Source organism: Apium graveolens, chromosome 3, assembly GCF_009905375.1.
Source record: "Apium graveolens cultivar Ventura chromosome 3, ASM990537v1, whole genome shotgun sequence".
NCBI classification, from domain to species: Eukaryota; Viridiplantae; Streptophyta; class Magnoliopsida; order Apiales; family Apiaceae; genus Apium; species Apium graveolens.
In genome coordinates, this window is record NC_133649.1 from 7,675,011 (window position 1) to 7,691,478 (window position 16,468).

A 16,468-nucleotide genomic window follows, 5' to 3' on the forward strand; every position below is an offset into this window, starting at 1 on the left:
AATATGTTATAAATAGTGAACTCATTTAATAGAACTTAAGAGTTATGATATACTTAAGGTATTTTTCAACCTTTAGTTACTTGCTCTCGAGGAGACCGGTGGCTTGGAAAAATGACTACTCTACTGCATTAGCTATCAAAAATATAAAACATATACTTGCAGTTAACCACTGTTGTGCACTAGTTATTTTTTAACTAGTTGTAAAAATCATAACTTAGATTTTTGGTTAGAATAGTTATAACTTATAATTTATAAGTTATATTTATTTTCTAATTGAATTCCTAAAAAAGTTAAAATTTCCGGTGTGTAATTTCTAATTTGTATTATTGAATAATATTGGCGACTTTATGTTATATTATTCGGAAATTTGATTAAATTTAAGTTTTGTATTTTATTTAAATTTAAGTTTTGTATTTTATTTAAATTTTTCGAACGTGTAAAGTGTAAACCGCAGTGAACCGCACCACACCGCACCGCATTTTCGTGGTGTGGTTTATGCGGTTTTTTAGGGTACGCGGTGCGGGTGCGGTTTGGAAATTTGATCAAACCGCATGCGCAGTTTGGTTTGCGGTTTGAGGAAAAAACCGCACTGCCCGCACCGCACTCACCCCTGGATGTAAATGAGTCGATACACGCATGAACGGTTCGGAAAAAATTTGCCTCGAGGTCGGTTCAATTTATAAATGAGTCGAACATGAATACAATTTTAAGGTTCGGTTTGTAAATGAGCTGAACTTGGATACAATACAGTTCGACTCGAAAGTTCGCGAACATGTTCGATTAAAATATTCGTGAATAAGTCTGTGAGTAATATTCGTTAACATGCTAGAATATATATTTCGTTAATCAGAATATAATTATTAGTGATATATGTTCGTAAACGACACACGCTTTTGACACAATAATTTTTGAATAACTGTATACATATACATATATATAACTAAAAATTAATTTATCAATATCTTAATCCATTTATTTTTTATTAAATTTATAATTATTTGTTTATATTTATAGAATTTAAACTGCAATACATGTTGCTAGATACTAAATGTATAACTACTTTATTTAACTTGTGTTCATGTATTTAATTAGTGTGTTTATATCATTATATTAAATAGGAATAACGTAATTTAATCAAAATCAGAATGCTAAACACTCAAATTTATTTGTTTGGTTCTAAGATTTTTATAAATTTTATTTGAGATATTTTATTTATTTTTTAAAAAAGAGATAAGTGAAACTCATGTAAAAATTCGAAAATCGTGAGAACGAGTTTATAAACCGAGTCTTTTGCGGTCAAAAGTTCAAAAACAATATGACTTGTTCGTTGAATGATAGTTCGTGAACATGTTGCCGAATAACCTTTTTCTCTACGAGTTGATACACGATGAAATTTTTGATTCGATAAAAGTTTGAGAAAGCTCGAGTTCAACATATTTTTAGCAATATGATATATGAATACTTAAAAATTCTACTCATTTATAGTCAGCCCTTCACGTTACCATGAATATTATTAAAATTCAACAATTGAATTTGACTCTTCCACATTCTTGAATATATTTTCAAATATGAATTCCCTTGGATTGTCGTATATTTGTGGCCATATGTCGATCTCATGTAAATTCATCGGATGTAGATATTCCGTAATCGATATTTGACGAAAAAATAATGTAATTCGTTTAAACAACCACGACCCTCCTTGTAACACTCTTTTGACATCCATTACAAGGTGAAAAGCATATGAATACCGATGGTCACCTAAGTCATGTATTTTAACCCTTCTTTTTGCATCCATGGTGATGCAAAATGTTTTGAATCGCTCAAAAAATAATATATATTTTTTTCGTCAGAATTCTGCCCACCAAGATAAAAGTCTCAATCATGTCCACTATTCTAGTTTCCATGATCACTGTTCCTCCCTATTCGTCATTCTTTAATGTGACTCTTGAAATATTGCATTGTTTGATAAAAGAGAAAATAATGAACTTGTATAATAACTGGTCACAAAGACAGCCAGGTAGGACATAAAACTTTACACGGAGACAATACGATCTTTTTTAGTCAAAATAATAAATTAAACAACATGAAATCTAATGATGTTATTCCTAGTGGACTAACAATGAGATTTACAGAAGGGGGGTTGAATGTAAATCTCAAAACTTTTTCAAGTTTTGAGCAGTTTATAAAGTTGTGTGTTCAAGAAGAACAAGTGTGTGAATTGCTTTAAGCTAATACAGACAGATATATATTCAAGCACAAATGTAAAGAACACAACAGACCTTAAAAACTTTTCTGGTGGATTTGTTGTTCCACCAGAGATGGTATTTTAGAAAATCTGTGATTAAACAACGTTGATCACAGCTGCATCCTAGTACAAACTAGATGAATTTTCTCTCAATATTTTTCTAAACAGCTCTGGAAAATTCTCATCTAATTACTAGCTTCTACTTGGTTTATATATTACCAAGTGTACAAGTGAAAAACAATATAAAAATACAGTAATAAAATAAGTTCTTCACTTGCTTCTTTTCCTGTTCACTCCAGTACTTTGTTGACTATTGCATCTTTGTACTGAAGAAGAACGGCTGCTTTTTCTGTTGTTCCTGAAATTCGGCTACCACATCTCAGTTGTCTCTATCAACCCATGTGCCTCTGTTCGTAGGTACAACTACCACTTATCAACGGCTAATCATCAGAACATCCGTTGAAGCTTTCATCCGTTGATGCACTCATCCGTTGAAGGATGTTATCCGTTGAAGCTTTCATCCGTTGATGCACTCATCCGTTGAAGGATGTTATCCGTTGAAGCTTTCATCCGTTGATGCACTCATCCGTTGAAGGATGTTATCCGTTGATGACTTTATCCGTTGAAGCTTTAGAGACATCCGTTGAAGCTTAGCTTCTCATCCGTTGAAGGTCTTTAAGTCATCCGTTGATACCACTTCACTTATACAAAATTACAAGGCATGAAGTATTTACAATTGGCCTTCCTATCTGCATATCATCTAGTAGTCAACATGACTCATAGTTTCTCTCAACTTCTAAGAATTACATTTTAAATACAGAGACTGAAATATGCTACAACACTAAACTTATTTCTAAGTAAAGCTACACCATCAACGGATAGCCAAAGTGGTCTTATCCGTTGAGGCTACAGACACTAAATTTCTACTTAAGTATTTTGTTAAACATATCATCAAACTAATGCACATACATTCCTAACAATCTCCCCCTATTTATGTCTATAAGAATTGTAGGCATAAATTCAGGGTTAACTTGATGATAACAAAACACTTAACAGATATATGAATTGAAACTAAGTAGAAATTTAAAAATGCTGCAAAAGTGTATGTACTAGGAGGTAATTGAAGATTTACAGTGTTTCCAAGGACACTCCTTTAGTCTGAGCAGATCATCTTTTTCTTCTTTGTTCCCTGGTTTTCTTTCCTAGCCTTTTGTCATTTTCCTCAATTTGGAGTTGGAGTTGTCTGAAGAATTCAGCTTCATCTTCAACACTGACATCCAACTTAGATTGCATTTCTTTGAGAGTTTCATTGCTGGCAATCTTGAGTTGGTCTTCAAGTCTGAAAAATCTTCTGACTCCTTTATCATCTCTAAATTCCATCAACCAATGAGGTGATTTGTGAATTGTAATTCCCCTTTCTTGAATGAGTAAAGTCCTGGGTAAAGCATTGGGCTCCCTCCAAGTTTTCCTTATATTGGCTATCTTGTTGAGAATTTCAGTCTTGGCAGTTCTGGTAAAGCCAGAATCCTTTTGTATGGCTGAAAAGACTCTAATCAAGGTAGAGTAGCCTTCATCCAGAATCCTGTGGAGAGGCCATGTTCTTTCCCCAGCTCCTTTATATCTGAACACTAATCTCTCTGGTAGCTGTCTGTAGGCAGCTATTCCCCTTACATCCTCCAGCTCATCCAGATAGAGTTCAATGTCTGAAATTTCTTTTATGTCACAGATGTGAACATAATCATCTTTAGAAATGGGTGACTTAGGCTTAGGTTTTTGTTTTTGAGTGAATTTCTTAGAGGTTATGGGAGGTGTAGATTTTGGTTTTCTTTTCTGTTTCTTTGGTGGTGGAAGAGTGGTTAGAAAGGTAGGCAATTTGATAGTGTCCCAATCAATAGGTTCCTCTTTTGGAATGATTGGTTCACCATGGATGTTTATTGTGGGATCAGCAACAAGAGGTTCAGGTATGGAAGATAGTGGTTTAGATATAGATTTGGTTACTTCAGTGTTATCTCCACTCCTTCTATGTGCCTTGGTCTTTCTTCTGTTTCCCTTCTGCCATTCCTCTCTTTCTTCCACACTCTCACCAAATATTCTCCCTAAAACCTCATCTAGGTTTGTAGTCTTGTCTTCACCCCTGACTTCAATCCCTTTTTCTTTTTCAACTAGACTTGACTTTAGCTGTTGTTCAAGCTTTGCTTGTGCTCTTTTGTCAGCCTCTAATTGCTTGGCTTCTTCCTTCTTGGCTATTGAGAATTTGGGATGTCCTTGCATCACACATATGCTCTTTCCCTCTCTAATGATAATAGCTCTATTTCTCCTTACAGCCTCATCCATGGACTTTTTGAGATAGGCAATACTCCTGCCTAAAATCTTGTTCTCATCATCTTTTGGAGGAGTAAAGTCCACTTCTTTTAAAGGATTCTTTGTTGAGTCCTTATTGGATCTTTCATTGGGCTTGAGAATTATAGCTTGTAGTTCTTTGGAAGAAGCTTCTCCATCCTTATGACTCCCTACTGGCATGAGCTCCATGTTGATTGGTTCAGTTTTTGTGCTGTGTTTCACAGATGTTGATTTGTCTTGTGTAGAACCAAACAACAGTTGCAACCTTTCATCAATTCTCCTCCTTTGCTCTTTCACTTGGATTTCAGCTGCTGCAAGCTGAATCAAATCAATTCCATCAGGCTTGCCCTTGATTTGAATGATTGGAGAAGTAGTGATGGCAGGAACTAGCACTTTAGATATTTTGATTTTTGTAGATGGCTCTCCTTCCCCTTCCCTTTTACTCTCCCCCTTTTTGTTATCATCAAGGAGAGGGGTCAAGCCTTGTGCTTTTGCCAGCTGCATTAGGAGACTGGTTTGAGATTGTTGGTTGTGAAGAATGGTGGCCACAGAATCTTCAATAACTTGAACTCTGTCTTCTAACTTGGCCAACCGTTTTTCAGTAACAGATTCTTTCTTCAATCTCAAAACCAAGTCCTGCAATGTACCATAGGGCATGACTGAATCCAATTTATCTGAAGTATAGGTTTTCAAGTCAGCAATATCCTTCCTTAGATCATCCATACCCAGATTCTGCTTCACTTGCTGCAGCTTCATGAGATGCAGTGAGTCCAGGTGAGCTTGAAGGATAGCCTTGATACTTGCATGTGAAGTATTCTGAATGGCCTGTTGAATAGTGTTGATTTGTTTGACTAAAGAGACATTGAATTCCCCTGATCTATACTCCTTAGTCAAGGCCCATTCAGGTAGATTTGGAATTGAACTAGGGCCTTCATCTCCCCCTAAGTCCATGCTTCCATCAAAAGAAATAGAGTCATCATCATCAGAATTTGCTCCAAATTCCTCAGATGGCTCACCAGCTGTAGAAGGCATTTTGTTAATGGCAGCTTTATCCCTTTGAAGAGATTCTGTTGTGTGCACTAGATGTAGTGACCTTTCTGCCTCCTCATTGCCCTGAGCAGCCAACATTTGATAGGCTGTCACAGAAGAAGTTATGGCATCAAAATTACTAATTTTCCCAGAGAAAACCTTTATAAAGGCATCCCCAAGGAAACTCCATTCTTTCCTAAGGCCTTTTCTTCTAATACTCCCTAAATTAGCAGAGTTAAGAGAATAACCTATGGAATCTAACATGCTGGATACATCACTATCAGTGTGTGGTGTCATGGCATTGTTTTCAGGTAATTTAAAACATGCTTGTAAATCATCACAGTTAATACAGTGAGTTTTACCTTTGAGAGTGAAGGAGATAGTCATATCCATGGAGTTGAACTCAGCAGTTGTCCAAATCTCCTCAACTACTTCACAGAAAATTGTTGGGGCTTCCAGCATTGCATAGCTAAGTTTGCAGTTTTTGATGAAGTCCATCATTTTGTGATAGTCTGAGTGGGCTTCATTCTTCTCTACCAAAGCTATGAAATTGTTCTTTTCATAGATGAACCCAGATTGAGACATAATCTTCACGACTGGTGCCATTTTTGTGAGTAGAAATTGCAGAGAATAACTTGAAGTTTTTGCAGAGAGAAAATGGTAAATGCTTGAAATTTTAAGAAAGCGTAAAGTAAAAATGAACAATCAGAAGGACTTATATGCTCTCTCAAATTAATAAAAATAAAAAAAATAAAAGAAAGATTTATCAATAAATATGCGTTAGTGAATTTCAGTCGTTTAAGAATAAACTGTAAGTATTCTAAAAACTACCTTTAAGACCAATACATACAGATGTATGTATGAGTATCAACGGTTAAGAGAATAGAATCAACGGCTGTTAAACACCTGAATCGACTGATGTGACATTTCAACGGATAAGGCAAATTGTCATTCGTTGAAGGGTACTTCAGTTTTATCCGTTGACGGATAAAAAATTCCAGAAATGTATTTATCTTTCAACGGATAATGACTATCCGTTGATAGAGCAATTTTGACTTTCAACGGATAGGGAACATCCGTTGATGAAATAAACTATGTTAAAAGTCAAATTTGTTCTAGCAACTAATATATTTCAGGCTTCAATTCAAATTGCAATAAAGACATGAATTTTAAGAATAATTAAGCATACCTAGCTCACTTACCAATCTTGTGAATGTTGATTCATCAAGTGGCTTGGTAAATATGTCAGCAATTTGTTGTTCACTTGGAACAAAATGTAGTTCCACTGTACCATTCATGACATGCTCCCTAATGAAGTGGTACTTGATATCAATGTGCTTGGTCCTTGAGTGCTGCACAGGATTCTCTGTTATGGCTATGGCACTTGTGTTGTCACAAAAGATAGGAATTCTATCAACATGAAGTCCATAGTCAAGGAGTTGGTTCCTCATCCATAACACTTGAGAACAGCAACTTCCAGCAGCAATGTATTCAGCCTCAGCTGTAGAAGTAGAGACTGAATTTTGCTTTTTGCTAAACCATGATACAAGCTTGTTTCCCAGGAATTGGCAGGAGCCTGTTGTACTTTTCCTATCTATTCTGCAACCTGCATAGTCTGCATCTGAATAACCAATTAGATCAAAGCCAGATTCTCTAGGATACCAAATACCTAAATTTGGTGTACCCTTGAGATATCTGAAAATCCTTTTGATAGCAATTAAGTGAGACTCCCTAGGATCAGCTTGGAATCTAGCACATAGACATGTAGCAAACATTATATCTGGTCTGCTAGCAGTTAAATATAAAAGTGAACCAACCATGCCTCTATAACTTGTAATATCCACAGACCTTTCAGTCTTATTTAATTCAAGTTTGGTGGCAGTGGCCATGGGAGTTTTTGCAGATGAACATTCCATTAAGTCAAACTTTTTTAAAAGATCATAAATATATTTAGTTTGACTAATGAAAATTCCATCACTAACTTGTTTAACTTGTAAACCAAGAAAATAGGTTAGTTCTCCCATTAGGCTCATTTCATAATTACTTTGCATTAGCTTAGCAAACTTTTTGCAAAGTTTGTCATCTTTAGAACCAAATATTATGTCATCTACATAAATTTGAACAAGTATACTAGAGCCATTAACATCCCTAAAGAAGAGAGTTTTATCAACAGTACCTCTAGTGAAGTGATTCTCCAAAAGAAATTTTGATAAGGTCTCATACCAGGCTCTAGGTGCTTGCTTCAGTCCATAGAGTGCTTTCAACAGATAATACACATAGTCTGGAAAATTTGGATCTTCAAATCCTGGAGGTTGACTTACATAGACTTCCTCCTCTAATTTCCCATTTAGAAATGCACTCTTGACATCCATTTGATAGACTTTGAAATTGGCATGGGCTGCATGGGCTAGAAATATTCTGATGGCTTCAAGTCTTGCAACAGGAGCATATGTTTCATCAAAATCTATTCCCTCTTGCTGAGAATAGCCTTTAGCAACCAGTCTGGCTTTATTCCTTATGATAATGCCATTTTCATCCATCTTGTTTCTGAATACCCACTTTGTGTCAATAGGACTCTTGTTCTTTGGTTTGGGTACCAGCTTCCATACTTGGTTTCTCTCAAATTGGTTCAGCTCTTCCTGCATAGCTAATATCCAATCTGGATCCAATAGAGCTTCTTCCACTTTCTTAGGTTCCTCCTTAGACAGAAAACCACTATACAGACATTCATCTTGAGTGGCTTTTCTTGTTTGCACTTTAGATGATGCATCACCAATGATCAGTTCAAAGGGATGATTCTTGGTCCATTTCCTTTGTGGTGGAAGATGTGCTCTAGATGAGGTGGCCTCAGTATTGTCATGATGTGAGACAGAGTGTTGACTAGTTGAAACTCCCCCTGAGTTGTTGGTCCTTTGCAGGGAACTTGGAGTTCTATCAACTGATGATGTAAATCGATTATCCGTTGATGAACCATGATCAACGGATGCTTCATTTTGTACTTCAACGGATGATGCACTATGTCTTTCAACGGATACTGCATTGCCTCTATCAACGGATGCAGTATTTTGTGCATTATCCAAGGGCAAGTTTTGAATCCCTTTTGAAGTGTCATCTCCATCAGTCTCCTCTTCACTATCATCACAATATATCTCAATGTTGTCAAATTTGAGTCTCTCATTATGTCCCTCATCTGTTAGTCCATCAATCTTTTTATCATCAAACACAACATGCACAGATTCCATAACAATGTTGGTTCTTAGATTGTAGACCCTATAAGATTTTCCAGCTGAGTAACCAACAAATATCCCTTCATCAGCCTTTGCATCAAACTTCCCTTTATGGTCAGATTGATTCCTCAGTATAAAGCATTTACATCCAAAGACATGAAGAAAGTTTAGAGTTGGTTTTCTTCTCTTGAACAACTGATAAGGAGTCATGCCTTTAGCTTGATTGATCAAAGAAATATTCTGAGTGAAGCAAGCACAATTAACAGCTTCAGCCCAGAAATATGTTGGTAACTTTGATTCTTCAAGCATTGTTCTTGCAGCTTCAATTAAAGATCTGTTCTTTCTTTCAACAACCCCATTTTGCTGAGGTGTTCTTGGAGCTGAGAACTCATGCATTATTCCATTTTCTTCACAGAACAGCCTTAATGTCAAATTCTTGAACTCAGTTCCATTGTCACTCCTGATATTTCTAACCTTCAAGTCAGGATGATTGTTGACTTGCCTGATGTGATTGATAATGATTTCACTTGCTTCATCCTTTGATCCAAGAAAATAGACCCATGAGAACTTTGAGAAATCATCTACAATCACTAAGCAATATCTTTTTCTTGCAATAGACAATACATTGACTGGTCCAAACAAATCCATATGTAGCAGCTGTAATGGTTCATCAATTGTTGTTTCAAGCTTCTTTTTGAATGATGCTTTCCTTTGTTTGCCTTTCTGACAAGCATCACACAAACCATCCCTTGAGAATTCAACTAGAGGGATTCCTCTAACTAAGTCCTTTTTGACTAGATCATTCATTGTCTTGAAATTCAAGTGGGATAGCTTCTTGTGCCATAGCCAACTTTCAACTGAGCTTGCTTTGCTGAAGAGACAAGTAATGGATTCTGCATCTGTAGAGTTGAAGTCAGCTATGTACACATTTCCTTTTCTAACTCCAGTTAGAACCACTTTGTTGTCTTTCTTACTAGTGACAACACAGGCTTCAGAATTGAAGGAAACCGTATTCCCTCTATCACATAGTTGACTGATGCTCAGTAAATTGTGCTTGAGACCATCAACTAATTCAACTTCATTAATGATGACATTCCTTGTTGAAATCAAGCCATATCCCATAGTAAACCCTTTGCTGTCATCTCCAAAGGTTATGCTAGGGCCAGCTCTCTCCTTGAACTCTGTGAGCAGGGAGAAATCTCCTGTCATGTGTCTTGAACAACCACTGTCCAAGTACCATAGATTTCTTTCATTTCCCTGCACACCATAAAATCAATCAATTTGATTTTGGTACCCAAGTTTCCTTGGGTCCATTCTTGTTAGCCTTTCTCCTAGACTTCATTCCTCCTGCATCTTTAGACTTAGGTGAGTTTGAGTCAACCTTGGTCTTAGATATAGTTGGTTGAGGTGTAGGGTTAGTCACAGAATCATTTAGCACATTTGTAAAATTATTAGGCATTGATTGTGCAAACATGTTATTCCATATGGGCATATTGTATGGCATTTGAGGCATACTACATGCAGCAAGATAAGGATTGTTAAAATATGGCATGTTTACAAAATATGCATAAGGATTTTGTTGAGACATAACAGGCATAGCATGCAGAGGTGATGCAGACATATTAGGCATAGAAGAGGGTACAGTTATGGGAGTCTTCTTAATGGATTTACAATTAGCAGATAGATGATTAACACTACTACAATGCACACAGCTTTTTCTAGGAGCATACCTATCAGGTGTGTAATTGTTGTGTTTATTAATTCCTACCTTCCCATTTCTGTTGGATTTTCTTTTAGATTCCTTTTTATCCTCAACCATCTTGAGCCTATTATTTAACTGTTCTAAGGTCATGTGCCCTACATTCACCTTACTGACATCTTTGGATGTGCTTGCTTCTTCTTTGACAAAGTTCTTTGAAGTTGAACCAAACTTTTTGTTGAGTTTCTTTAGATTCTCTCTTTTAGAAACATCTGCCTGTTTTAATTGAGGAACCTTCAACGAATGCTCCTTTTCTTCCTTCAACGGATAACTTTCATCATCTGTTGATTCCACATCCGTTGACAGTCCATCAATTAATTCTAGTTTCTTTTTATTTTTATTCCAGGCAGTTTCACAGAATGATTCAATTCCTTGGACCTTAGCAATTTGAGCACTTACATCCCTAGATGTCTTCCAGGCTTTAATCACCTCTTGCTCTTTCTCTAATTGATTGGAAAGTATTTCTACTTTCTTAACAGATTCAGCTAGTTCATTTTCAACAGATATACAATGCAACTTAGTTTTCTCTAGGTCAATCATCTTATCTTCTAACAAAGCATTTCTATTACTTAAAAACAGATTGTTCTCTTTAATCCTACTATTTTATTTAGCAAGAGATTTAAGAGATACACGCAAATGATACAATTCAGTAGACATGTCATTAAAGGCATCATTGCACTCTTCTTTAGTAAGCTGTGTTAAGTCAGTAGTGATTACCTGATTGCTTGATGAACTAACTTCATTTTCTTCAGAATCAGCCATGAGAGCAAGGTTGACATACTCCACATCTTCATCCTCTTCATCTCCATTAGCTGCCCAGTCCTTTTCTTGAGTAATGAAAGCCCTCTCCTTTTGCTTGAGCAGATCAAAATATTTCTTTTTGTAATCTACTTGTTCAAATTTCTTCTTTTCAGAAGTTGGCTTTCTGCACTCACCTGCAAAGTGTCCACTTATACCACAATTGAAACACTTGAACTTGGATTTGTCCACAGTGTTTTTGTGAGGTTTAGTGGCTCTAGTGTTTTTCTTGAATTTCATCTTTGCAAATCTTCTGGACAGAAATGCAAGATGCTCATCAATTCCATCTGAGTCATCTTGGCTGGAGTTGTCTTCATTTTCAGCAACTTGCTCTTTCCCCTTGCTTGATTCCTGACTTCTTATACCATCTTTGGAGTTTGATGTAGATCTCGCAGTTTCTTGTCTGCATTTCCTCTCATTTTCAGCTACCAATGCAACTGAACTTCCTTTCTTTCTCCCCTTCTCCAATACCTCATCCTGTTCCAGCTCTAGTTCATAAGTCTTCAAGATTCCATACAATCTTTTAAGAGTGAAGTCCTTATAATCTTGAGAGTTTCTTAAGGAGACAGTCATGGGTTTCCATTCCTTTGGCAAGGATCTTAAAAATTTAAGATTTGAATCATTCACTTGGTACACTCTTCCATACAGCTTCAGTCCATTCAACAGCTTTTGAAACCTATTGAATGTTTCATTTAAAGATTCATTTTCTTCAAAATGAAAGTATTCATACTGTTGAATGAGAAGCTGCATTTTGTTTTCTTTCACTTGTTCTGTACCTTCACACAGTAGTTGAACTGTGTCCCAAACCTCTTTGGCAGTTGTGCAATTTATCACATTATCAAACATATCCATGTTAAGACCATTAAACAAAATGTTCATAGCCTTCTTATCCTTGTGGACTTCTTCTGTGTCTTCCATTGTCCATTCTGCTCTAGGTTTTGGAATGGATTGACCAACAACAACTGTGGCTGTAGCAACTGTTGCTACTTTGTGGGGAATGTGAGGACCATTCTCAATGCAGTTTACATAACCTTCATCTTGGGAGAGTAGATGAAGGTGCATTTTCACCTTCCAATGGTTATAATTGTCTTTGTCAAGAACTGGGATCTTTACTCCAATATCCTTCTTACTCATCTTTGTTAGATTCCAAGATCTTTAAACTCTTTGTATGTCAAGAGCTAGCTCTGATACCAATTGTTATTCCTAGTGGACTAACAATGAGATTTACAGAAGGGGGGTTGAATGTAAATCTCAAAACTTTTTCAAGTTTTGAGCAGTTTATAAAGTTGTGTGTTCAAGAAGAACAAGTGTGTGAATTGCTTTAAGCTAATACAGACAGATATATATTCAAGCACAAATGTAAAGAACACAACAGACCTTAAAAACTTTTCTGGTGGATTTGTTGTTCCACCAGAGATGGTATTTTAGAAAATCTGTGATTAAACAACGTTGATCACAGCTGCATCCTAGTACAAACTAGATGAATTTTCTCTCAATATTTTTCTAAACAGCTCTGGAAAATTCTCATCTAATTACTAGCTTCTACTTGGTTTATATATTACCAAGTGTACAAGTGAAAAACAATATAAAAATACAGTAATAAAATAAGTTCTTCACTTGCTTCTTTTCCTGTTCACTCCAGTACTTTGTTGACTATTGCATCTTTGTACTGAAGAAGAACGGCTGCTTTTTCTGTTGTTCCTGAAATTCGGCTACCACATCTCAGTTGTCTCTATCAACCCATGTGCCTCTGTTCGTAGGTACAACTACCACTTATCAACGGCTAATCATCAGAACATCCGTTGAAGCTTTCATCCGTTGATGCACTCATCCGTTGAAGGATGTTATCCGTTGAAGCTTTCATCCGTTGATGCACTCATCCGTTGAAGGATGTTATCCGTTGAAGCTTTCATCCGTTGATGCACTCATCCGTTGAAGGATGTTATCCGTTGATGACTTTATCCGTTGAAGCTTTAGAGACATCCGTTGAAGCTTAGCTTCTCATCCGTTGAAGGTCTTTAAGTCATCCGTTGATACCACTTCACTTATACAAAATTACAAGGCATGAAGTATTTACAATTGGCCTTCCTATCTGCATATCATCTAGTAGTCAACATGACTCATAGTTTCTCTCAACTTCTAAGAATTACATTTTAAATACAGAGACTGAAATATGCTACAACACTAAACTTATTTCTAAGTAAAGCTACACCATCAACGGATAGCCAAAGTGGTCTTATCCGTTGAGGCTACAGACACTAAATTTCTACTTAAGTATTTTGTTAAACATATCATCAAACTAATGCACATACATTCCTAGAGTTTTGGTGCAAGTGGTAAGCGCTGAGGTCCTAAGAAGTGGTATCAGAGCAGGTCACGTGTTCGAGTCCCAACGTAAGGCATTTGCTTGGTGGCAATATGCTGGGGGGGGATTGTTGGGTATATCCAGCATCTTGCCTATTCGAAACGTGGCGCTGGCTGTTCCCTTTAAGGGAATAAAGTAGCACCTCACTAACACTCCGGAGTTTTGGTGCAAGTGGTAAGCGCTGAGGTCCTAAGAAATGATATTTACTTTTTATATGAATTATATTTTATGATAAAATAAATAGAAAAAGTATTTTACATCACACAAATTATTGTTAAAATGATAAAATTGAAAAACATGAGTAATGGAATATTTTGGTAAGAAGATTAGGATGTTGAAATAAAAAATAAAGGAATGAAATGTGGAATGTTACTTATAGAACTGATAGCACGTATATCAAGCATGAATTAGTGTCATAAGTTAATGCTACCCTTCGGAAGGACCGTGGCAAGCCTACGAATAAACCAGTAAAGTCTTAGGAAGAATTACGTGTTATCAAAAACAAAATAACTTGATAATTGGGGTTTATATTTTTTGTCGAAAGGCGGAACGAATAACAGTTTTTCCACCCAATATAACTTGATAGAGATTGCATTGAAACATGCACCTAGTTAGCATCGAGTTGTCTTATAGAATGTACATGGGCGTTCTTATGAATAAAATTTGGTATAATTTTGAAGAGCAATAAATTTATTTGAATTGGACGTGGTATTAAAATCGTTAGATTGGTTGACGAAACTGAGTCATAATGTTTTAGAATATACTGTTCAATTTGATGATATCAATATTTATCATATACAATTACCATCATCCTCTGAAAAAATTAAAGATTGTTTACTTATATTTGTAATTAAATTAATTATTGAGGAACAATACTATGTAATAATAATAAATTTATTGAATTATTTAATACTGCAATTAGTTGTCCCTAAAGTGTAAAATAAAACTAGGTAGACTCTATTATACTTTACGCAATTGTTCACCACAATTATTTGTTGAGACTTTTACTCAGTTTGATGTTGCTTTGAGGAAAGTTTTGGATAAAATTCTAACACCGAAGGGCATGGTTTTGGTGCTTTCAACGGAGGTTAGCTACTTACATATTCATGTATATGGGTTGAATGTGTATGTTACATGTGATACTAGTTTGTTTTCCTTTTATGCTTTTCGGATACAATATGTTAATTTGCATAATTATGTATTGTGGGACAAGAATGTGATGAGATTTTTACTGGGAAATACTTTGGTACAACACTAGATTCTACTCAACTTATACTCACATACGTGTATTTGATAAAATTAACTATTAAAGGACATGTCCCTCTAAAACCAACGCATTACTGACAGTTTGTTACTTTAGGGGTGTTTGTAAGAATCTACATATTGTGTTTAATTTTTCAAAGTGTCAGGTTGCAATATTTAAGTGCATAAGGGTCAAACGTGTTTAAGATTTTCTACTGCCTACTACTATAGAGAGACTATGATAACGTATGACACTAGTCGAGAATTAGACGATTTTGCGCTATAGACCTATGATCCCCTTATTTTCGGAGGTGCACATTGTCCTTCATATTCATTGTCAAAAGCAAACATATTTTAAGTATCATCATGACATGATCATAGATGTGTTGTACGATATTCTTTGGTAGGCATGGATTTCGACTAAGAAACATGCACCAATGAATTTTCTTACCCCTCTCGGGGAAGTTAGGACGACTCTTAGATCGGCTGATGTTCTGATATACAGTTGAAATACATAAAAACATACTTGTATTAATCTTACGGGAGTTTTCCCGCTCAGCGAATTTGGTAATGAGTTATTTATACTTGTCCAGGCGGCAACTAAGGTAGCTAAAACGAATATTATTAAGCATGATCAAGCGTGTAATGATAATCAACACAGTTTTATGCAGTTTTACAAGCAATGGCGTATCCAGGATTGTACCAAAATGGGGGCTTCATTAATATATTTTTTTACAAAAGTCTTGAAGTTATCAAATACATAATAGTCCTTAAAATTATTTTTATACACTATTGATAGGAGGTAATTGAATTCTTCGAGATGCCATCTTTTGGAAACGATCCAAAATCAATTCACGATCAATCTTTACAAAGACATCCTTCTCGATGTATACCACCAAACTATCATTCATCCATTCATATCCCATTCGATTTCGCAAATCAGTCTTAACAATATTCATTGCAGAAAATACTCTTTCAATAGAAGCAGTTGCCACGGGTAGAAGTAATGCTAATTCGATCAAGCGATACACCAATTTAGTTGCGACCATTTTCTTTGCAAGAGTTCCCAAATCTTCGATTCTAGAAAATTCTTGATCTCTCTTGACATCATAAATGTACATTTCTAATTGACTGTGAATCATTAGAAGCTCTGTCCATGAAAAATATTCTGGATAAAGATTAGCAAGATGCACTAGTTTATCAACATCAAAGGCAGAATATGTATCTCTAGGATCAAGACAAGCTACAGAAATAAGCAAATCTATACTTGTTTCTGGAAATCGGTTATCCAACTCTTGTGAAATTAAATCAACAACCTAAATTATAAATGGTTAATACTAAAATTAGTAAAGAGTCAATGCAATAAGAAAGATATAATTGAAATGAACTTGATAAATTACCTCACAAAAAACTTCAACTCGATAATGATGGTAGTTGGTAACACTTTGTCCATCTCGTCTCAT

General features: G+C 35.7%; 1 protein-coding gene across 1 annotated transcript; it reads right to left on the minus strand.

The window, feature by feature from the left end:
* Positions 1–15,787: 15,787 nt before the first annotated feature.
* Positions 15,788–16,468, minus strand: LOC141713817 (uncharacterized). Its single transcript, XM_074517388.1, has 2 exons — positions 16,406–16,468; positions 15,788–16,321 (listed from the first exon to the last, which is right to left on the minus strand). The coding sequence occupies exons 1-2, from the start codon at positions 16,466–16,468 to the stop codon at positions 15,788–15,790; spliced, it is 597 nt and encodes a 198-aa protein (XP_074373489.1).